Here is a 24,772-nt window from a genome sequence, read left to right as displayed (position 1 = left end):
TTTATGTTATACTTCTGAATAATTTTGAACACTGCACGACAGAGTCATGTGTTCTAGATATTTGGAAATACCAGGTTTTAGCAACTCCTGCTTGGCTGCCTAGGGACTGTTTAAAGCTCACTGTCAAAGCTTTTCTCCTCTACTATCTGACTTCGGTGATTTATTGTCCTTCTGAATCTGTTGACAGATTCGCCTGGTATTCTATTTTTTCAATTTATAGCCATATTCATTTGTTAAACACAAAGGCCTGAGTCAGGACTGGTGTCCCTGCTCTGTGAGAACTCCCAAAGGCTGGGCTCTGCTAATGTTGGACTCCGAAGCATTTGCATCTCCCAGCTGGGCTTATCTGGTTTCTAGTAAGGTGCAAGTTCCACCCAAAATTTTTTCCCTAGTCAGGATGTTTATAATCAGTCCTGGAGGCTCTTTCCCTCTGTCAAATCAGATCAACCAATTGACCAACAGATTCAAAAATTATTAAGGGTGGGGAGGAAGGACAGACACATATGCACACCCACACACAAAGGCTGCGAGCACTCCGCCTTTGTGCTCATATGGGCTTTGTTTCCTTGGGAATCCAGCTACTAAAACAGGCAACAGATGTGACAAGAAATGAAATCTAGCAGAAGAGCAACAAGACTGATGATTTGCAAGCCTTTTGGTTTCGGGATTTGCAACACCCATCCCTTTTTTAAACATGTTAGAGGAACACATCAGGATGCGTGTGTAGGAAAGAAAAACATGAATAATTCGTTGGGGCGAGCAGACTTTTTGTAGCTCATCACCATAAGAACTGAAGTGTCATCAAGCGCCCTCTGTGCAGGGAGATATTTAGAGTGTGCATCCATCTCCCTTGTGCTCAGTCCTGTGATGTCTCCTATGAACGCTCACACTAAATCCCTAGCAGAGCAATCACTTTTTATCAGGTTTGACAAAACACAGGATGCAAATAACCTGGGTTCAGGAATTAGCAGTTCCAAACCAGGTCAGATTAGCAATCCACAGTCCCCTCCTGACCCTCTCTCCCTGCCTGCAGGCCAGGGACCTCTGTTCTACTGCTGTGGCCACCGCCTTCCCTGTGACTGCAGCTACATCAGCTGCTTCTCAGATTTCTTTTCCAGGTATCAGATGGCTTCACTATCAGATCTTTTCGGTGTATAGTTAAGTGTCTCCAGTTCCCAAGTCCTGTCTCACTATCAGTCTGCATCCTCCCTGGCCTCCTTCACCTGGTGCACCTCGTGGCTGGGTGCTGTGGGGCCCCCTCCCCACTGGGCACTGAGGTGCTGGCTACTCTGGGATGATGATGTGTTCCGATTCACCTCGTGTGGAAGGAAAGCACCATGGTCCTGAGATGGCAGGGATGGAAGGGCAGTAAGGAGACAGGGAGTGGGGAGAGGGCCTGAGAGGGAAGGGAGGTGGGTGAGGGGAAGGCGACATGACAGCAACTTTCTGCGGGTCCAGGCCGAGAAGAGTCGATAGCACCAACGCCGCCACCCCTCCCGCTCTGTTCAACTGGTCGGGCAGGGCGGTGGCGGTACACACCGGCTGCCAGAGGGAGTGGCGGGCGGGCAGCACCGGAGCTCCCCCGCCCGCAGCTCTGCCACCCAGCCCCGCTCTGACGGCATCGCCACTGCCGCCCCAGCACTACATGTCCCGTCGTGCCGCGGGCGCGGGAGGCCCCACGGCGGGGTCGCACAGTAGCTGCCACGGAGTCGCCTGCTCGGAAGCACGGCCCGGCCCACAGCGCTGCCCCGATCTCGCGGGCAGCAAGGCCCGATATCACCCCCGGGCCGCCACAGCTCCGCACCGCGCCTCCCACGCCGCGGGCGACGAGCCGGCGCACCCCGGCTGTGTGGCATCTTGCCGTCAGGCACTTGCGCGGGCGCCCCGCCGCGGTGCCGTCGGGGCGGGAGCGTCGTGCGCCGCGGCGGGGCCCTGGCGGCGCGCGGGGCGGAAGCGGGTTGCCGGGGGGACGCGGCCTGGCTCGTCGGTGGCAGCGCCGGCACCGAGATGAGCGGCAAGGAAGGTGACGGCGGCGGCGCGCGTGTACCTCTCCCCCTCCCGCCCCCCGGCCCGGCCCAGCGGCGGTTGGAGCCGGCGGCTCTCCGGTGTGTGGCGCAGCGCGGCTGCGGCCCCGGCCCCCGCCGGAGCGAGGCGAGTACTGCGGCCCCCTGAGGCTCGGTGCCGCCTCCCCAGCGGAGTGGGGCCGCCCGCCGCCACCTGGCGCGCTGGGGTAGGGGCGGGCGCCTCTTGGGGTGTGCGGCCGATGCGCCGCCTGCCGCCGCCGAGGGGCGGTCCAGCCGCAGCTGGCCGGGGCCGGCGGCTGTGCGGGCCTTCCGGGGCCGGTTCGGCTCCGTGAGCCGGCGGGAGACAGAGGCGCGAGAAGTTAGAGCTGGCGAAGGCGGCGGGGAGGCCCTGCAGCTAGGAGGGGACGGGGGTGTGAGCCTGTGCTGTGAGCCAGTGATTTCCTTCAGCTCTGTCACTGAACTCTGCGCTCAGGCTGAGAGAGGCCGGTTCTTCTGAGGTGTTACCGCCTTCTCGCTTGGGCTTTACAAATATGTCTGTGAATGTAGTTTTAGAATTGTTCATCCTTGGCGATAAAAAAGCAGTTGCTACAGTTGAAAGCTGGGTATGTGTTAGGCCTGTAAAGTGCTTGTAGAAGTAACGAACTTTCAATAACGCAGCACTTGCTTTGTGGCCTGTATGTTGGTTTAGCCTAGGCAGTCTCACACACCTCCTTTCAGCCAGAAAGTAAGCTCTGCAACAAGGAAGCTGGCTTTTTTATTTCTTATTTTTTCAAATTAAGGCTAAGTTACTGTTATTGCAGGCAGTGGTTTTCAGATACTCAAATTGTTGGTTATTTAGTGGAACCTCTTCTCTCTATTTCTAACCCCCCCCCACACACACACTTGAGGAGAGCCTGTTTTTTCCTGTAGGTCGTTATGATGTTCCTAAATTTCAGAGTACTGCAGAGAGTTTAATTTTCTGCACTATTTCAGGGGTTGTGTTTGTAATGTTTTCAGCTGCTACAGGAAAAACAAAACCCTGAACTCATGTCCTAACAGAAAAGAAGGAAAAAATGATTTTCAGTTTCCTCTTTTAGAAAGTAGCTACGCCCACTTCTGGTTTTGGTTTGGGATAATAAACAATTAAACGGAAACATTTTAAAATCCAGTGTTCGTCTGTAACTTTTAAGTAGCTTCCTTTTGTTCTTTTAAGGAAATTGAGAGAACTCCACATATTCAAAAAGGTATGCTTGTATGTAAGAGTTTGCCAAATTTTGGCCTCTGTTAGGAACACAAAGTATACAGCTTACCCTTAGCGAGAGCGAGGGATGGTTAAAAACATGAATGACACATTGAGTCAGTGCTAGGTGAAGGAAGGACAAAAGTGTAAATCACAGTCCAAAAGAGATGAGTTCTGGGTGGGGGTTTGAAAAGGGAGGTTAAGAAAGAGACATATAAGGCCGTGTGAAAGGAACAGCTATATTGGTGTGAAAAGAAAAGAAACTGGTTAATGGGCAGAGTGTAAGGACTTAAGATGCTATGCTGTAGGAGCTAAACCTGCATACATGGATAATGGTAGTCTGTGAAGACCCATGATGTAAATAATTGCAGTAATGAAAAACTTGTAGTTTTATTGACTCATGTCAAGCTGAATATTTAAAATAATAAAAAAAAAAGAAGGGGGGGAAAAAAAGGTCTAATCCTGCAGGTCCTTGCTCACACAAGGATTTCCATGCAGCGATTCCTTACAGAAAGGAAACATAAAATGGTGTGAAGACCTTACCAAAAAAAAAGGACTTTGGATCCTACCACACTCATCCATTGAAATTGGTAGGAATTTTTTCTAATTTCCACTAGGCATGTGGTGGAAAAAGTAGCATGCTAATATGAAGATGAGGTCAGTTGGTAATGAGGTTCATCCAATTACTTTATCCTGTAAAATATGGCTAAAGTCAGGAATGCTCTGAAGATGGCATTCTAATGCTGCTTATGCTCTGGCAAAACTACTCTGTTTTTAAATATATTTTTTTGTGTGTATCTCATATTAATAGGATCAGGTGGGTTCAGAAAACGAAAGCATGACAATTTTCCACATGGTCAAAGAAGAGAGGAAAAAGAGAATGTTAATCCATCTTCAGCTTTGATGATGTCTTTTAAATGTAAGTAACCATTTGGAAAGCCAGATTGTAAAAACATGTGGTGTAGAAATTGTTAGGAAATTACTAGTATTTAGTGATGGAATAAACCAGCTTTCTCTGGGGGAGAAACTTGAAACTAGTTGAACTTGTACTTCATACGTTTAGAGCTTGGTGTTTTGCTTTTTGTGCAATAAAGTCCTGAGAGAGGGATTTCACATAGCTCCACCTGACTCATGACTTGCTCCCTTTTTCATCCTACCTGCTGTTGCCCCTGCCGACCCCGCTTGTGCTGACCCTGATGCTAAGCAAACTGCGGAAGTGTTCAGCCAGAGAAGAGGTGATGAGGCCCTTTGGTGGCAGGAAACTGTAAGATCTGCAGAGGTGTAATGCAAAATCTGAGCCATGGGGATGAGAGGAGGAGATGGCTACCGCTGGGGAGACTGAGATTCTCTTAGCTGTTGACCTTAGCTCTGGTGCACAGATGACTGAGCTACTTTAGTGTAAATCTGGATGCATTAATTTGCGAGTTGGTAGCTGTTTATACATGCACTTTTTAAAAATATAAGTTTAGCTAACTGATACAGACCTGTATGTAGACACTTATTTCAGTTTGAGTGCCTTTTTAAAATTAGCTTGTATTTCGGTTTCTTAAAAAAGGAAGTGTAAACTTCCCTCCAACCAAATTGTTTTTATGGATTTTGCACAAAACCAGATTTAAACTCTAGTAAATTTAGTTGAACTTTCTCATTAGATGAGCCCTAACAAGGCAAAATTGAGCTTCAGAAATGAGAAGCCTTGACAGAAAAAAGGAGATGTGATGTGGGGAACAGATTAATTCTTGGTACAAAATTTTCCCTGTCCCACCTATTTTTTGTGAAGCTAGGGAGGATGAAGAAGTAAGAGCTGAATGGCTGTTATAGATGGTCACTTCAACATCATATAATTTCCTTGCTTCCTTTAAAATGCATAGTTCTTTTTTCTGTGTAAGTCAGCCTGGCAGATGATTAACTTTAACCCCTGAACTTTTATACTGAATAGCATACATACACTTGCACTTGAATTGAGTAGTGCAACTGTACTTTCAACTTTAATTTTTCACCCTTAGGCATATCAGTTTATTATAAGGTTCCCATTAATTCAAATTCAAAACAACACTTGTTTTCCTCCTTTCACATGAGATCCAGTCAGCAGCGTTTGGTTAATTTCAGAGAGGATGTAAGGGACGCGGTTTATTCAGCTTTTCAGTGATCCACTTTTTGTATTGCACTAGTGCTTATAAGACCCAGACAGAGACACTGGTGGTCTTTGTGTCCATGTCAGGCACAAATGTTAAGCAAAAGGTGTGCTCCAGATGGCTTCTAATTGAACAAGCTGTGTCAGGTGAACTGGAGTGGTGCACTATTTCTATGTATGTTGCCTGAATCTAAACAACTTAATGTGTGAAATTAAATGATTATACACATTTTGCTCTTTTTCGTCTCTTTGGAAGAATGTTGTACTTGACATAGTTATCTGTTGGCACCAAAGATTTCTAAAAAATGAATGAGAAATTGTCTTCTACAATAAAAATTAATCAAAAACCAAGGAGTATTCAGTTACATCTTTTTTAGTTTGGTTTGTAAGATTAAGATTTATTAAGTGTCATTTTTAATGGTCTGATTCTGGACCACCAAAATCAATAGAGTCTGAGTCCTTGCTTTCAGTGATGGATTGTACATTAAAGTGGAATGTGTGGAGGAAGTGACTGTGCAGTCTTGATGTGTTAGCCTGAAGAATCCCCTGGGTTCTAATCCTTTGCAATTTCAGGCAACAGTACAGTAGATTTTCTTGCACCCTTTTAGGCTAAAGATTACCAGTTTTGTCTGTGTTTTACTTCAGGTGACAAGACACTTGCTAGTAGTCCCTAACAGTTTAAAATGTAGCATAGAACTCTAAAAGCCACAACTGTCCAGAAGAGCTTGGGGGCATTGCTAATATTGTAGATCTTCAGAATAGTGAATTTCCTGGTAGATGAAATCTATAAATGGTAATTGGAAATGTCATATATGGCATCCTAGGAAGGAAAGTACCAGTCACCTTCCCTCAAGTTCCTGTTACTATGATCTGAGGGAAAATGGCTTCCTGATGATAAATCAGTGGTGGACTTGACTCTCAGAATTTGAAGAGACACAGCAATCAGACACATGAAACATTTAAAAGATCGGTGGGAGCGTTTGTGACTTAGGGTTTCAGACAAAGATTGGGAAGAACAGAACAAGATAAGAGGAACCAAGTTTTTATCAAGACGATGAGAAATACAGTTGTTTTTGTAGCTTCATCTAAACTTTGCTTGCTAGCAAACTGCTGTGCTTTTCTAAAGGATATTCACTTGCTAGGCCCTTTAAAAATGTAACCTCTTAGCTTATTTTCACCATCTTCTCACACAGACACTTTAACACTTCAGACAATTATGCAGGAAATGTGTTGAATTTCTTGTAAGTATCTATTAATGGTTTACTTAGTGGAATAATGGTCTATCAAATGTTAATGGTATCTGTGAAACATTCATAATATTTGAATGTGGTAACCAGATACGCGTCCTCTCTTCTCTGTGTTCATTGTAGTTAGAGGGAATTTACATCAGTAAGTCAGAAATCTTATTTTATGTAATTGATCTCGCTTTGCTTTAGCACTTCTGTTTCTTAGGGATATTGAAATACTAGACTTTTGGCCAAAGCTGGGATGTGAAATGCAACCTTTCTTTTTACTAAATGGTGCATTTTTAGTAGTATATGTGCCTTAGTCAAATGCCTTTTTTTGTTTGCTGTTTTTCTTTTAGAGACTGGTGAATATCATTTACTAATGATTGTAGTATTTTATTTTTTGATTTATCTTGTTTAATTTGGGTGAAGCTTTAAGTCAGTTTCTTAAACAGCAGTATTGCAAGATAGATTTTATGGGTTAAAACAAGTATTTTTACCTTAAAATTGTTTGGGCTGCCTTAAATCATTATAAGGTTTGACATATATTTAAGCCTGACTTATTAAACAACAGTAGTATTAATGATGACTGTTGCAGCTCTGGCAGGTGGTGGGCAGTGGTGGCCTCCGCAGCCATGCCCTGTGCAGGAGCAGCTGCGCTGCCCAACCTGGGAAAAGGCACCTTGGGGAAAAGGCTGGTGAGGCTGGGGCCCAAAAGCAGTTACTGTAGCACAGGCCCTCTGCTCTTCCCCTGCGCTGTGTACATGTGATAACCGTGTTTGTTACTGTAATGATTGACTCTGCAGCGTTTCAGCTGGAGCTTGACACCAGACACGATAAATATGAACGGCTTGTGAAGCTCAGTCGTGATATAACTATCGAAAGCAAAAGAACGATATTTCTGCTCCACAGGTTTACCAGGTGAGTCATACTGACGTGAGTGTTCATAGAAACCTAGAAGCTGCCTTGCAGTGTTCTCTCTATCTGTGATTAATAGCTGCAATGTTCTGTTGAGAGGAATTTGATTGACTTCCCATAAACATCCTTTAGGCTGGATGTGAGCTAAGGAGTGCACACTCCAGTTAGAGAATTAAAAGATGCTGGTTCAGGTTTCTCGGTTTTATTGACGTGTTAAACAGGATCGGAGCAGTAGAGTGTAACAGCAGATGGGAGCTTTCCAGCTTTCAGCAAGCTGGGAGAGAAGAGCATGCACCCTTCCTTCAGGTTAGTTGCCTCTGCAGTTATTTCACCATTTTGGTTTTTGCAGCCCACCACAGGTCATCAATGCAAAGAGGAGGTGACCTGGGTTCTGTTTACTTCGATACATACTGCAACCTAGGAGGCTTTTGTATAGAGTTTTGAGCTTTTATGTGTGTTGTATTCTCATGAGCCTTCAAGCAATCTTAGGAAGCCACAGACAAACTAGAAGAATAACAGGAAAATGTGAAGCTTTGCATAGCCTGTTGTATAAAATGCTTGCTCTATGTGTCAAGCATTGGTCTTACGTTTTACAATTTTAACAGCTCTCACTGTTCCTTTTATTTTTAATTTAATTTTTGTTATATATTAATGCATTTCTGCAGTAGTAGTAACTATTTATATTTACCAGTAACAGTTATAAATAGGGATTTTGAAGTTGCCCTGTTTTTAGCTTGGTCGTCTTCTGCGAAGAGGCATTGTGGTAATTCTAGTAACTGCTACAGCCTTGACTGTAAATAGCTACTCCCACTGCAGGGGCTGGATAGCTGGGAACTGGTAGAGGAAAGAACAACAACAAAAAACTCCTCTTTACTCCAAATTTTAGATTCCTGTTTTGTAAGACATTCCTGGTTTTGTGAGAGTGGAAGCTTTCCATACTGTAGCTTTATTTCCTTCTCCTTTGCTTTTTGCTATTATTGTGGCTTTACTTTCAGAAATCTGTTTGTTTTTAAATGTTTTCTTGAGACTAGTTGATCAGTAGTTCCTCAAATAGACTGTAAACTAATATACCATATAGATTATTAGGGGATGGGGGAAGTTTAAAGGAAATTAGATAAACTAAACTTTAAATGCCAAGTATATATTGTGATTGTGAATCAGATATTTCAGCTGTTCCTGAACAGCATAGTCCATAATTACTTCCTAAAAAAAAAGAAGATATGTAGGTCATGTATTATGCAATACTGTAATGTATTGCAAAGTATTGATTTTTTTTTTTTTTTTAAGGTTGAAGTACTTCTGCAAATACTTCTAGTTTTCCGGAATACTCTTCTGAAGCCTTTGCACATGTTTCTCATTGTTCTTACTTAAGCAATAATTAAAATTCTAGTCTGGAATAATCATCATGCTACCAGAACTGTGTTTGGCTTGTTGATTATTTTCATGTTAAGAATCTACAGAATTTCAGAATCTGCAACAGGTAGCAATGTTAAACTGTTTCTTATTCCAATATCAGCTTTGTTTTTCCCTGAAGCCGTTGAAAATGTATTGGTTAGTAAAAGAAAATGTGTAGTATTTAACTGTTTGGTCATGATCTGAAAGGTGCTCTTTCAGTTTCTGTTTTATGATTGCAGTGCTCCCAATGGGGAAGAAATACTAAATGAATCTGAAGTCAAGCTAGATGCTGTCCGACGGAAGATTAAGCAGGTTGCCCAAGAACTGATTGGAGAAGACATGTATCAGTTCCACAGAGCTATATCTCCAGGTAAATTATTTTAAAACAGGGAAAGTAGCCTATTTTGCACTAAGCTCAGTTTCTCTTTATGTGGCAGTGGTTCCTCTTAATGCTGCAGGTCATTTCTGTCACATTTCTATGGTTATAAATTAGGGCTCAGATTAATCTTTGTTGTTAGCAAAGTTAGCTCTGGTATTAGAGAGGCTCTTGCCCTACAGTCTTCTTATCATTGCAGTTAAGCAAAGACTTAAATGGGAGACTACAGCTGGAAGAATTTGGACCCTGACCTAAACTGAAGCTGGGAGTAGTTCTAATGAATGTACTGGCTGGTCTTCTCTGACTCAGAGGAGTATGTGCAACACAATCATTTACCCCACCTGAAGGGTTATAATTTCTAGGAGGGGAGCGGGAGCGACTGTCTTGTGAAATGATCCCATGTTGAGTTTATAAAGTTCATGAATTAAAACCCTTAGATCAGTATTTTCTTCTCAAGACTCAGAATGTGCTTCTGCCTGTTACAAGCATTAAATCAGAGTTTATATCTGTTTCAATCACATCTTTTCTGTTTCTCTCTGTAAATAGCAGTCTTTACTAATGTCCTTGAGATACTGTGTCCCAGTGCTTTCATGACTCTTGCTGTCAAATCATGTTTCTTTGCTGAATCTTTGCCGACAGTCTGAATCTTACCTAAATTGTTATGACCCATTTGTGGCAACACATGAGTAAAATATGTAACTGCTTCTTTGTCATCTTGATCACGGCGTGAAAGTGTCTTGTGTTTATCAATCTTGTTTTAAACATACTGGAATCTTTGAGACAAACAGTGCACAGGTTAACTTGTACTTACATCTTACACAAACTTAAGTTTGTTAAGAGTGAGATAGCTCTTAAGTGAAAGCTCAGTTTGGCACTTCTGAGTCAAAAGGAGCTTGCCATGCTGGTCTGCAGTGGCTCTAATTCAGTTCCTCAGTCCTCTTGCCTGTGGTGCATTGGGTTGTTCAAATTAAATAGAAGTAGTTATTCTTAAAGAGCCACTTAATCTCTGTGTGTCTTGCTGCTATTTATAGCTTAGTACTGTAATGAGGCAATGAAAAGAAAGATAATTCAAAACTCTAACACTACAGATGACCCTCAACTGTGAACAATACTAGTCCAAGTGTATTATGAGTATCTTGACATGCTGAAAATGTGTTTGGATTTTAATTTTAAGTACTGCTTGTAAAAGCTGAAAATCCTTGCATTCATTTTTATGAACAAAAATTTCTGAAAGCTTCATTGGGACTTGTAAACCTTGTCTGAATAACCCATGAAGTTTGTAGTCCCATGTGAGTCATATAATGCTGTTTATAGAACAACAGCATTTGAGGTCTGCTACCTCATGAATCTTTGTGAGACCTCATGATAGAAGCTATCAGCCTTGCCATGTGAGCAAAACTGGTACCGTGCAACCAGTTACCCTGCATCGGCTGCTTCACATGAATTGTCTCTATTTTCTTAGTATGTGGCTTTGTGTGGGTAAATTCAAAGAGGCATACCTACCTCTTGTTTTTACTGAGGGGCAGCTTGCCTGGAATTAGCTTGCATTCATCTCAGATGTAATAGAGTACGCCTACATAGCAGACATATGGAAACTTAGCGCACAATAACTTCTGTGTGTATCCATGTCTTATAAAGCAAGTGAGCAAACCTGACGCTAGGTTTCTACTTCCAGATTCTCTCCTCTGAGTAAAAAAAGATCATTGGTTTTGTTTTTTAAAAAATACATCTTTTCCAACCTGAAAAGTTGGATTTTTTTTTTATATGAAAGATACGTAAACTTAAGCTAGCCATAGCAACCTGAAAATACAGAAATTAATGAAAAAATTTCTGTTCAGATTTGCTATGTGTATTGGGTAAATACTCATCCACAATCAGCTACACTGGTTCTCCTGCATAATTGGTTTCTGACTTGCATAAAAATACCTGTTAATATCTAAATGGACCTGAATAAACTCTTTAGAAAACAACTGAAAATATGATATCAGAAACAATTCATTGTTTCTAAAACTTTTCCCCATTATTTTAAATCTTAGCCTCTTAAAAATTACTAAAATTGACATTGTAGAGCCAACCAAATTACTATAGACCTCTAGTAGAGGAAGTTAGAGGCCTGCTGCATGTGTATGATGACTCAATGCATCCACAGCTGCAAAGGTTTTAGGATAGACTATTTCAGTTGGAAGGGACACACAACAATCTCCTAGTCCAACTGCCTGACCAATTCAGGGCTGACCAAGTTAAAGTATGTTGTTAAGGGCATTGTTGAAATGCCTTTTCAATACTGACAGACTTGGGGCATCAACCACCTTTCTGGGAAGCCAGTTGCAGTATTTGATCACCCTGTCAGTAAAGAAACTCTCCGGTCTAAACCTCCCCCTGACACAGCTTTGAACCATTCCCAGGCGTCCTATCACAGGATACGAGGGATCAGCACCTCCTTCTCTGCTTCCCCCGAAGCTGCAGAGAGCAATTGAGGTTGCCCCTCAGCCTCCTTCTCTCCAAACTAGACAATCCCAAAGTCCTTAGCTGCTCCTCATAGGAAATTGCTCCAGCTCTTTCACCAGCTTTGTTGCCCTCCTGGACGCATTCAGGGACCTTAAAATCCTTCTTAAATTGTGTGGCCGAGAACTGCACGCAGTTACATATACAACAGCACATCCATAACACTTGCATGGGACTTGGAGTGAGATTATCATAGAATTAAAGAATTGTCTTACTACAGTTTTAAGACAACATAAGAGGGTGAATCTTACTGACCTCTCTAGGTAGGAAGAAAGGATGACAAAGAGGTATTAATTAGTACACTAAATAATGATGGGGAGGAGAAGCAGACTTTGCTGTCCATCTTTCCAGCAATCAGGTGTGCAATCTCTCAAACAAATGCCCGAACTTTGTGGTTTTGTGGACAGAACTAAAAGACAGAAATATGCAGCCCCCCACTGCACTTCTGGAGCTAGAACTGGGAATGGCTGTGCTTTTACCTTTTTCCTCTCTTCAGGTGACATGAGTAAGTGTCAAGCCCCTGGAATCTCATCAGTTGTGTAACTGTATCCTGGGCTGCATCAAGAGAAGTGTGGCCAGCAGGTTGAGCAAGGTGATTCTCCCCCTCCACTCCACTCTTGTGAGACCCCACCTGCAGTGCTGTGTCCAGCTCTGGAGTCTCCAGCACAGGAAAGACATGTGCTCGAGTGGGTCCAGAGGAGGCCACAAAGATGATCAGGGGGCTGGAGCACCTCCCCTATGCGGACAGGCTGAGAGAGTTGGGGTTGTTCAGCCTGGAGAAGAAATGGCTCTAGGGAGACCTTATAACAGCCTTACATTACTTAAAGGGGGCTACAGGAAAGATGGGTAGGGACTCTTTATCGGGGAGTGTAGTGATAGGATGAGGGGTAACGGTTTTAACCAAAAGAGGGTAGATTTAGATTAGATATAAGGAAGAGGGTGGTGAGGCACTGGAACAGGTTGCCCAGAGAAGTTGTGGCTGCCCCCTCCCTGGAAGTGTTCAAGGCCAGGCTGGACGGGGCTTTGAGCAGCCTGGTCTAGTGGAAGGTGTCCCTGCCCATGGCAGGAGGGTTGGAACTAGATGATCTTTAAGGTCCCTTCCAACCCAAACTGTTCTGTGATTCTGTGGTAATGCTGGCTAGCTCTGAGATCTCCCTGTTGTTGCTGTAATTAGGTAGTTCTTGCCTTATTAAGAAGACTGTATATAAAATCCAAATGAATAAGTTGCCTTCAATCAATTTCTATAGGTCATCCACAGCATCTTCTTAAATTCTAGCTCTTCAACATGCTGCTCCTCTGAGGGGAGTTTGTGCCAGCTGGTGTCCCATTGTGCATGTTTTGTAAGGACTGTGTTAGAATATACGTGTGTCACTGAGAAGACAGGGAATGCTTTTAGGCATTGTTTAAATGAGCTTGTGTGTACAAGAAGTATGAATTGCAAACTTTTAGCCAGAGCTAAAACTTTTAGCCAGAGTTAGTCACTGGGATGGCAAAAAAAAGGAATATGCAGGCTTAAGGCTTGTAGATCTTTGTCTTGGTGAAGCTAGGATCAAGGAGGTGTCAGAGATGCAAGGATATTTGATGTCAGGATTATGATGCTGAGATGGAAAACCTAGAGACCTGAAGAATGAGGGGATAGTTAGATAAAGAGCAACTGTGGGAGGGAATGCTTTATTCCCCCTGCCTCCCACTGTTTATGAAGAGCTGTAATTGGGAGGGAAACAGTGACAAGAGTTCAGAATGTTGCTTTTAGTTTTGTTTTTAAGTCTAGTGTTCTTTAATTGTTGCTTTGCTTTTTTGGCAGTGGAAAAAGCTTGCATGTTTTGAAAATAAATGTAGCTAGGAAAAGTGCTAGATCTTTTGTCTTTATGTATTTCCTAGAGCTGTAAGTCTTGACCTTCCTTTCACCTGGTTTTCAATTCTGATTTTGTATTTTAAAGAAATTCTGGAGAACTAGTTAAAAAGCTTTTTATGAACAAAAACATTGCCATTAAACTGCTTTTTTTCTTCAAAAAAGAATAAAGAAACGCCTATGTCCCATATCTCAAAAGCAGCATGTCCAATTAACCTCAAACTTCCTAAAAATATTCTCCTTTGTCTTGAAACCAAACATGAGACATCCTCCTGTTCCCCACCCTACCTCTCACAGAAAGAGTAAAAGGGATCAAAACTGGGCTTATAATGGAAACCATCGTAGCAGCCTTAACTGGGGAATCATGACTGTCTGCATAATAAAGCTGCCTAATACATATTTTATTCAGTATAATAACTGTTAGCCTATAAATAGAATAGTTCTATGAGTATAATGCTTGGGAATATTGTTTGCCACTTGTAATTGTTAAATGCTTTTTTTGGGGTTACTCCAAGCAGTTGTTCTTTTGACTTGAAGATAAAACAATTCTGGCAGAGCACTAAAGGAGTTTCATGCTTTCCCTCATTAAGAATAGTGCTAATGGCACGCAGGACGTTTCCCCAAAGGACACTTGCATGAGCTCAAACACTGAGTATAGCACTAATTGAACAACAACAAAAACTGATGACTGTTTTCTACACGTTTCTTAACAGTACAGATTGTCCCAGGGGATGATTAAACAAGCAAACAAAGAGATACTGAAATAATGAAGTCTTTTTTTAATGTAGAGCTCTTCATTTGTTATGTTAGAATGTTCTGCTTTGTTGATATTTTTAAAGCTTTACTATTTGTAATATAGAATTCCTGCTCCTTTACCCCACTTTGCAGTGTATACCTTATATATCCTGTGAGGAAATGTGTACTGTTTCTTTAAAATTGTTGTGAGACACTGTGCAAGAGAAGGACTGGAAAATATTGTAGGAATTTATGAAGGGGAGGAAGAAATTTTTGAAGATTTTATATATGTATATCTCTGTGTTTGGGTATTTTTATATATAAATATCTAAAATACTAAGGAAAATATTAATTGTATACAGGAAAGACCTCTATGCACCTTAAAGACAAGAAAGAGAGTGCTCTGCAACATGTTAGCATTTATGGAATTATTCTGAGCATGTTCTAAATCTATTCTGCATAAATGCAATCTTGAGGGAGGCTAAGACAGTTAGGCTTGATAGGTTGGCACTGTGTGGGATTGAATAGAGTACCTTTTTAACATGATTTTGTTAAATGAAATCTGTAGCTGTTTGAAGACTCACTCAGTTTTTTGTTCCTTAACAATAAGGGCTTGTGAGAGAATAGTAAGGCTTTTGAGATGTTAAACTATTTTCTATAGGGCAGCTTGACTGAAAAACCTCTAGGAGTGATAGTTTTAACTATGTGTTGATGTTTTTACAGTGTGGTTATTAGATTCTGCTTGGAGCAAGTACAGGTGTGGTATTATCTTCACAGCTGATAGCCGTGCATAAGACAAGATACGGAATGAGGAGACCATAATTCTTTTGGGGCTTCTTCAGTAGAGCGACATAGAGTGATGATAGTAGGTGGAACTAGAGCGTTGTTGGCTGACCTTTCTGTTTGCTGTGTGCCTGTGCTAGCAGCAGTGGTGAGTGGAGTGGTGTGCACAGAGAAGCTCATTAGCTCTTTATCATGTCTGCACTTGCTCTCAATAGGATTAGATGACGAGGCTGTAAAATGTCAGCACCTTGTCAAAACTATTGCTCTGACTGCTTCTGCTGCTGATGATGTGGGAAATTCTGTGTAAAAGTTCAGCATTGACGCAGTCCAACACATAATTTATCTGGTGCAGGCACTATTTGTGTTCTGCGAGAATGATATAATGGAGCTTATTTCTGTCTCCTCCCTTATACCATTCAGAGTCACATTAGGTGTGTAATCATACTGCAACAAACTGCATTGCTGGACTGGACAAAGTCAGTTAAGTCTGTGTGGATGAAAAGGAAATACTTCAGTTGTGCTAGAATACTATTTTTTAACTGCAGTATGTAGGACCACCAGACATGATGCTGTAAGAAATGCTGTGCGGATGAGTGAGGTCCATCCAAGCAAGCCAGATTTAGGTTACTGATTATTTAAGTAATTTTGGGTTTTTTAGTATTGGATGAAGGATTTTGATTAGAACACAAACTAAAGAACCATCCAAGTGATGCTTTCTGTGTTACCTGTTTTTTTGTTCTTAACTCTCCTTCACTCATAATATGGAAAGAACATCTCATACTTGAGCTGTGCTAGTTATCTTTGTATTTGTAGATACCTATGTATTTCTGAAATAATACCAAGGTAAAGAACTATTCTGCACATTGGGAACAGTAGAAGTAGGACATTCTTTTCTTCTGAGGAAAGCTTAAAAAGTGTAGTAAAAATAGGTGGCATATTTAATCATAGGTTGGTGATACAAAGGAAAAGCTTTTTACTGCATGAGGAAGGTGTCATGAATTGTAAACATCTCACCCAGGAAAAGGTTTGAATACACCTAAAACTTGAAAGGAAAGCTATCCATGAAGGAAGCAATCAGGTTTCTGCAAGATGGTGGGAAAACATAGCAACACAGGAACAGGATGTAACTGAAGAATTAAAGTTAATCTCTTTGCTGTTGTGGGTGAAAGGTAAAATGCCAGAACTGGAAACAAAGTTTCCTGATTATACTGGAAAATTAACAGAAATTGCAGTGAATAAGCTAATATTTATCAGATCTAGTTCTGTTAATTTCTTTCTCTGTTTCTCTGATGTTCTTCCATCAACAAGCATGCCAACAAATTTTGTCAAACTGATTTTCTTCACCCTACAAGTTGCTTATTTGAAACTTGATACCTTCAGCTTGTTGCATTTTGTTACGCTTTGTTTATTTCTGGTTCATGCCTTTTTTCCTAGGTTCTTCCATTGAAAGTAAAAAAATAGCAACTGCACAGCCTTTTTACTTTCTGCTGCAGGGTTTGTATGTCCATACACAAAAACTCAAAATAAACCTGGGAAAATGAATGTGAATTCAGACATGACCAAACAGGGCATGCACTATGTGAGCACTGATTATCAGCTGATCCTTGAATGAGCCATTGAGTTCAGCATAAGCCATAAATTCAGCAGGAGCCATTGAAGGCAACATAAGACTGTTAAGAGAAGCTATATACAGTCTTTTAAAGATATGTGCTGTGGATCAGGTGAAACAAAGATTGTCCTTTCCTGGTTCTAACTTAAGACCTAACTGTCCTAAAGTTCTGCGGTATGTTATGGCAAGTATTGCAGTTACTTACATGACAATCTAAAACTGGTGATGTTGTTTGTCTTTTAATTCAGTTTCATAGCTAGCAAATAGAGGAGACCTTGTGCTCTGGCTCAGGAATTTTTTTTCAACCTTGCAGCTGTTAAAAGCAGTCATTCACAGACCAGAGCCCTCCAGCCTTTACAGGAACCAAGTGCAGGTGGAACATGAGAGAAGACCAAGAAAAAAATCTGTGAACCTTTTTTGTTTGTTTGTTTAAAATCAGCAGAATGTGTCATAGAACTACTCCATTCCAGGAAACAACTAGTATAGCACATCATGATTAGGTTTTTGTTTTGCAGTCATGTGGTGAGAAATAGCTCTTAGTGAGTGGTGATATACCTTTTTCACCATATCATCAGATCTGTATTTATGAGGATAAATGGCCACCATTGGTATTTCTTACATGCTAGTGAGTTGGGGCTGTTGCACAGAAACATCATCATCTTGAGGAGAACTTTCACTGGAGTTTGAACTGAAGAAGCTGTGTTGTGTTAGGTGCTCTTTCTTCTTTGATCATTGAACATCCTGGCTGAGTCAGAGCTTCCTTTCTTTGGTGTCTTGAACCCTTGCCTTCAAGGCCATTACATAGTGTAAAATTTGCTGTCTGACTGATTGACTTTTAAAAGTCTGTATCAATGATCAAGGCAATTGGAGGGGAGTCAAAGAGATCAAGAAGACTACTTGTCATAGGAATAGTTTGGGATTTTTCTGTTTGTTTTTTAAGAACTCATAGAACGTAGGCTGCTCTTCAGAATTACTACATTTTTGGGGGAATAAACAAACCAAACCCGTCAGAACAAAAAACACGGTTACAAAAGTAACCATGGTACATCCCTCAGGTCTTCAACTAGGAGTGAAATGAAAGCTTGTGAATTTTTCATATGTGAGTTATGTGCAAGAAACGTAGCATTTGTCATATGTACACGTTTCTAATAACGATAACAAAGAGGCTTGATTAAAGTATTCTCTGCAATCAGAGATTAAAATATTCTTTGCAGTTCTATGCAGGGGTTTTGTGGCTGTTTGGGGAAATAATTTAACTCTCACAGGCACCTGTGCCTATTAAATAGGGAACTTATATTTGTTTCTGTAGTTACTGGGAAAACAGGCTAATCTCGGGATTACATTTTCCCTAAAGTTTGTGTGTATTCAGCTTTAAACAAAGTGCAAACAATATTAATACTTCAGTATCTGAAATATATCACTTCAACACGTACATCTAGAAGGGAACAGAACTTGGTGGTTACAGATGTGTCGAGTAGCAATTGGCTCATCAACAAAGCATTCAGGACTTAATATGAGAAATTTGCATCAGTTTAATTACTGATACAATAGTAAACTGGTTTAGACAAATCACTGCTAGATGTAATATACATTCTTTATTTATATTTCGTTAGTAATCAGTTCAAGGTTGTTTAAGTCTGACAAATACATCTGGGTTTGTACTGATTACTAAAGTAATTTCAAAACTGAATTGATAACATGGAGCAGTTTGTTTACGTGGATGTGGATTTAGTTGTGTTTTTTCTCTCTCCAGTTCCCTTAAAAATTCAGACTACTCATAGCCTTGTCTGCCATAATGACTCAGCTTTTGAAGTATTACTCAGTGAATAGAACCAGATTGTTTTCCCCCAGATTTGTAAGCTTTTGTGGACATTTGTTCTAGTGCTTCCATTTGTATTTGTTTAGTCCCATTTTATAAAATCCGTCCCTGTTAGAATTATTGTTTTAAGGCATTTTCACAACAGGATGTCCAGAGCATGCCTGTCTCAGAGGATAGTTGGCTTTACGCTCTTTCAGTGTACTCTCATAAAATTAACCTTTGACTTCATGCACACAATCAGCAAAGCAGTTGGATTGTTTCACGGCCTCAGTTTTAGTTTAATTACTTAAGTTTTTGTCACTTATGCGTGGAAAGAGACCTGTGAATCTAAGGAATCATTGCCAAGTCTGCAGAGAACTTAAATGAAAAAGACTGAGATGTGAATTGTCAGTTTATTCTTAATAGGACGCTGACTCTGAGGCAAAATGATTTAATTTGTGTATTAATACTTTTAGATTTATTGCTTGTACTTGTTTCAGTTGATGTACCTGGTTAATTATTTGCTTATTTCACCAGTTCTCCCCTTCAGTGATCAATATGCTTGTAGAAGTGGGTTCTTTAAGTCTTACCATCCTCCCAGTATTCTGCAGAGCTTAGCAGTAAGGGCCCTTCAGTTTAACTTTGATTTTTCTGTTTGGGCTTTACACAAGAATATGACACCTATTTTTTTTCTGGGTTGTGTGGGGTTGTGGTTGTTTTTGTTTGTTTTTTTTTAATGAGAATACAACTTGCCAGCCTAAACATGATGATAAGATAGATCTGTGGCTGTGCTGTTTTGATTTTGTAATGAATTTGCAAGTGGGTAGTTTCACATGACTTGCCCTGTAAATTATCTGCCCCACCCTTCATATAGTGATCCTAGAAGAAACTTGCTGTGTAGATTTTCTTACAATCTTTTTAGTGGCTGCTATGGGCCTGGGATTCCTGCTGCAGGGTTTAGGGGAGGAGCTGGGTAAGAGAACACAGGCTGTCATGTGCTTGTGTCCCTAACCGTCAGCACAGACTGCTCTGTGAACAAAAAAATACAGAGAAAGAAAGAGGACAAAGGGATAGAAGGAAAATGAGTTTGAGAAGAAATAGGGAGAAGCAGCAGCTTGTTTGGGAAGATGGCAGGTAGCATTGGCATTGCTAACCTTAAGAACTGAGAGGCATGAAATCCATTTTAACCCATTTTTAAACTGTTGAACAGATACTTAAAGGAGAAAGTGAAGTAAACAGAATTTTAGGAGGAAAGTTTCACCTCTTTGATTGGTCATTCTGGGTTAAAACTTTCATGTATGCAGGCATGTACAATCTCAGGTGGAACTGGATTCTGTTTACCCTAACCTGAGTCCTGCAACCAAGGAATTTCTATTCTTTACTCATTTTTTAAATAGAACTATTTTTTCCTACCCCTTATGCATTCATTTGACTCTTTGTTTGAGTGCTCCCATGACTTGGTTTTTTGAAGAAACCGGATTTCTTGCTAAGTTTCTGCTTAACAGATCTGTCTCAGAGATTGCACATGTAGACAAGTCTTTCACATCAGCTGATACAGCTGGCAAAAAAAAGTGCACGAACTTTCAGGCACAAATTTCCTCCTTTTCAGATAATATGTGCTTAGAAGATATCTCAGGGTAACTTTCTAGTTCTTATGTAGAAAATAAAATTCCAAAATGTAGAAGGAAGCTGTTATACTGGGTCACTGGAACTTATCACTAGTACAAGCTATTTATGTAGAGTAAATGTAATAAAATACCAAAAATACTTAGCCATTTTTTTACCTCACATCTGTAATTTTAAGAATTGCTAGTAGAAATAATACAATGCTTTTAATTGGGATTTTTGGTTGGTGTACTAGAAAAAAAAAAATTACAAAAAAGGCAGTGTTACAAACTATTCCATTACTGGCAACTCAATCTGTAAATAAGCCAATTTTGGAATAAATCCAAAACAAGAGCATAAGGGGAAAGGTATTGTTGGATGGAGTAGTGAAATGGGCTGGGGTTTTTCACCTTGGGGATTGTTTGCTCAAAATAGCGGATGTCCTACCATTAAGCTAAAACATAACATGTTTAAACATCCTTCTATCTGCAGGTGGAAACACCTTATTTCAAGGTCTTGGGTCATGGAAGTGTCATGTTGTAGCAACTTCTGGAAGAAGGACTTAAAAAAGGAACAAAAAAAGTCAAATATGAGTATTTTTTGTGAAGTAGTTGTTACCAGGATTTGTTACCAGTCTATTTGTAATAGTAACAACTTTAAATCAGGTTTTGTAAGCCTTACTTGTAAATAGTAGGAGATAGATTCCCTAATTGTGAAAAGGTGACACTAAATGACAAACCAGACTGTTGTGTGCAACATTCACATGGTGGCATTAAACAGAAGAAGTGAGGAGAAGAGTGGGACATGTCAGCTCGGGTGGGATGACGAGAGGAAGTAAAAATGTGTGTGTGTATATGTACATATAAGTATGCCTATATAAAAAAAGGAATAAAAAGTGAACTGCGGAGCCAAACGCTTATCATGGAAAAGGACAAAACCTGTGTGAAGAAATAGTAAAGTGGCGTGAACTGAAACTGGAAGTTATGATGGATCAAGAAAACTGTTTATTAAAAAAGTTTGAAAGCTGATTTGATCTCTCTGAGAACTTGGGAAAATGCCAAGTTGATTCTTCGTATGTGATAGTTTTCTCCACAGATAGCAGAGAGAGATTCGCAGAGATGTCATGTTGAGGGCTGCTGTATCTGGTAGTTTACAGCTTATCTACAGAAAAAGCCAAAATTTCGTAATGGATTACTGGCCATGTTACATCAGAGGGTAAGGCAGGAAAAGAACGGGTGATGAAATCTTCCTCTCTGCAAGTTTTGAAGTTACTTATCTTAGAAGATGCTTTTATCTAGTATTCTTCTATTGCTTGTGCCCAGAATGCTTTATCCAAATTCCGTTGATTAAATTACTGTATTTAATTGGCCTTGCAGCTCCCTGTGTGTGTTCTGATCTGTGAACAGCTTATGCTGAGTGTGGCTTTGGTTGCTGGATGTTTATTCCGCTTTTCCCATTGCTGCTGTACAGAAGCATAAAGGGTGCAGGCTGAACTGTCATTCTGAATTGCCTCTGCTCACCTTGCAAATACACACTTAAAAGGAAAAAATGCAGGTCACTCATCATGCTTTTGTGGTTGTAACGTGGAAAGTTGCCTACAATTGAATTTTCCCTTGAGGTTACCTCTAGTTTTTTTGGGGTATTTCCACCCTCATCTGTTGTTCAATTCTATGGTCTCTTCTTTTTGATTTAGACTTTTTCTTTGATACAGGTGAAGACTAAATTTGCTGCTTCCTGCATATCTCTGTAGGTTGAGGTCCTGGCCCTGTAGTGGTCAGTTGAGGATTTTGAGATTATTCTAATGTGTGGTGGTTTAGCCCCTGCCGGGGTCTGAGACCACGCGGCCGCTGCCCGTCCCCCACAAAGGGAGTGAAATACAAAGCCCCAAGACTGAAATAAGGAAAAGTTTAATACAACAATGCAATAGCAACACAACAAACAACAACAATAACAATAACAGTAATAGTGATAGCAATGATCAGAGCAAAATAGCTACCAAATACAGCAGTGAGAAGCACGATGTACAAAACCACGAGTGCGCCGCGCTCCCGTGCCAGGAAAATGTGACCTGCCAGGATGTGACATCCGCATGGTATCTGAATAACCCGGCTAGAGCTCCCCCCCACTGCTGGGGAAACTTAACCCTATCCTGGTTAAACCAGGACATAATGGAACCAGGATTCTACTTTTGATACTCTTGGGTACCTCCACATTTTCTCACTTTATGCACTGGCAAAACTATTGTCTAATCCTGGTTGTCTTGCAGCATGATGTGGCAGTGTCACCTTTGCTTCCTTTGAAGTGAAACCCTTAAAATGACTCAGAATGGCTCTGCTAGAGCCATCTTGGTCATGTTACAGTCTGTTCCTTTAATGTCCTCCTTTGGTGCTTTCTCTGTCTATAGGTCAGATATACACATGCATTGATTTTTATCTTCAAAACTTTTTTTATCTTAGTCCTGCCATGGCTGTTTGTTCCAGGTTTGTTTCTGCTATTTTTCCACTGACAGTGCCAATTTCAGCTTTCTGCTTTGAACTTTTCCCACATGCTTTCCCCAAATCTGGTCTCTGCATGTAAGGAAAATCTGACAGAAGCTGTGAAATTGCTGTCTGAACATCCAAGCTCTTTTTTAGATCTCACCTTTGCTATAATGCATACAGAAAATCACCATCTGCTAAGTAGGTAGTGAGAGGTAATTGTGGCAGGTGGCTGCAGATGGCATATAAATCTGGTACAAGCTAGATTTGTTATCCAGTCTTTTATTTCCTTGCCAACACACCAACTCCTTTTGTTGCCCTTCATGTCTTGTTTTTAGACTATCAGGTCTTTTGGGCAGAGCTGTTGTTGCTCTTACTGGACATCACAGCCCTGCCTTTTTTTTGTTTTTTTCTTTTTTTTATGTGTTTTTTTTTTTTGTCTGGAGTGATTTATAACAACAGATGCTTTGTCCTGCACATGAATTTCACCTAACCTGCCTCTTTTAGGGAGCCTGTTCACGAATTCCCACAAAATAGTGAAGTGGGAAACTCAGTTTTAAACAAGTGTTTACTGTTGCTAGTGTCTTGGTTTAGCCAGGATAGGGTTAAGTTTCCCCAGCAGTAGGGGGGGAGCTCTAGCCGGGTTATTCAGATACCATGCGGACGTCACATCCTGGCGCTGAAGCGAGACGGTCGGTTAACACGTGTGTTATGCCATCGCGCTTCTCACTGCTGTATTGGTAGATATTTTGCTCTGTTCATTGTTATTACTGTTATTGTTGTTTTTTGTTGTTTTTTTGTTGTGTTGCTGTTGCAACCTTTCCTTATCTCAGCCTCGGGGCTTTGTATTTCACTCTCTTTGTGGGGGAGGGGCAGCGGCCGCGTGGTCTCAGACCCCGGCAGGGACTAAACCACCACAGCTAGTAAGATGGAACAACAGGAACTTTCTTTTTCTGTAGGTGAACTGCCTTGCTTTTGATTTATCTGCAGTCTTGTTCTCTGCGTTGTGTCCTCTGTCTTTGTGAACTCATGAAATAGTAATCTGCGCTGTCCATCGTACAAATGCTGATTTTGAAAAACTCTGTTATCATAGAATGGTTTGGGTTGGAAGGGACCTTTAAAGATCATCTAGTCCACCCCCCCTGTCATGGGCAGGGACACCTTCCACTAGACCAGGTTGCTCAAAGCCCCGTCCAACCTGACTTTGAATGTTTCCAGGGATGGAGCATCTACAACCTCTCTGGGCAACCTGTTTGAGTGTTTTGCTGCCCTCATTTTAAAAAATGTCTTCCTTATATCTAGTCTACCTTCTTTTAGTTTAAAAGCATTGGCCTTTGGCCTGTGCAACAGGCCCTACTAAAAAGTCTCCCCATCTTTCTTATAAGCTCCCTTTAAGTACTGGAAAGGTGCTATAAGGTCTCCCTGGAGCCTTCTCTTCTCCAGGCTGAACAACCCCAACTCTCTCAGCCTGTCCTCATAGGAGAGGTGCTCCAGTCCTCTGATCATTTTTGTGGCCTCCTCTGGACCTGCTCGAGCAGGTCCATGTCTTTCCTGTGCTGAGGACTCCAGAGCTGGACACAGCACTGCAGGTGGGATCTCACCAGAGCGGAGTAGAGGGGCAGAATCACCTCCCTTGACCTGCTGGTCACGCTGCTTTTGATGCAGCCCAGGACACGGTTGGCCGCTTGGGCTGTGAGTCATGTTGGGGTAAAATTGCTGGGTCATGTTGGAGTAAAAACTGGAAAATGTTTATCTGCTGTGTTCTTGGTCTGGTTTTTGTACTTCGGAACTGTGCTATGTTAGATTATGTTTCAGTGTTATTTCTGGATTATTTTAGTTTTCACTTTTTGCTAGTAACCTTAAAATAGTCTCACTCAAAAGATTTCTAAAAAAATAAATAATTGTGAGCATGGATCACTGCTGGAAAGTTTGAATCATTAGCTTAATTCTTCTGCTGTTTCTCCAGGACTTCAAGAATATGTTGAGGCAGTCTCATTTCAGTATTTTATCAAGACACGATCTTTGATTAGTGTTGAAGAGATCAACAAACAACTAATATTTACAGCGGAAGACAGAGAAGAAACAACAAACATGGTAAAATTTTTTCTTATGTGACAAA

The 24,772-nt window shown here is 41.1% G+C and overlaps 1 protein-coding gene across 5 annotated transcripts in view; it reads left to right on the top strand.

Moving 5' to 3' along the window:
• Positions 1-1,838: 1,838 nt before the first annotated feature.
• The window catches only part of TSNAX (translin associated factor X), a 37,844-nt gene continuing 14,910 nt past the window's right edge, over positions 1,839-24,772 (top strand). The window contains exons 1-6 of one of the 5 annotated variants that reach the window (XM_074818480.1): positions 1,914-2,023; positions 3,217-3,247; positions 4,055-4,162; positions 7,407-7,521; positions 9,153-9,283; positions 24,620-24,747. In XM_074818480.1, the coding sequence (XP_074674581.1) occupies positions 4,147-4,162; positions 7,407-7,521; positions 9,153-9,283; positions 24,620-24,747 (390 nt within the window). In that variant the 5' untranslated portion in view covers positions 1,914-2,023; positions 3,217-3,247; positions 4,055-4,146. Of the gene's footprint in view, positions 2,152-3,216; positions 3,248-4,054; positions 4,163-7,406; positions 7,522-9,152; positions 9,284-24,619; positions 24,748-24,772 lie in introns of all 5 variants that reach the window. The other 4 variants (XM_074818481.1, XM_074818476.1, XM_074818478.1 and 1 more) reach the window with 4 other exon arrangements.

The sequence above is a fragment of the Strix aluco genome, chromosome 3, assembly GCF_031877795.1.
Source record: "Strix aluco isolate bStrAlu1 chromosome 3, bStrAlu1.hap1, whole genome shotgun sequence".
NCBI classification, from domain to species: domain Eukaryota; kingdom Metazoa; phylum Chordata; class Aves; order Strigiformes; family Strigidae; genus Strix; species Strix aluco.
This window is presented reverse-complemented; position numbering and strand designations above follow the sequence as displayed.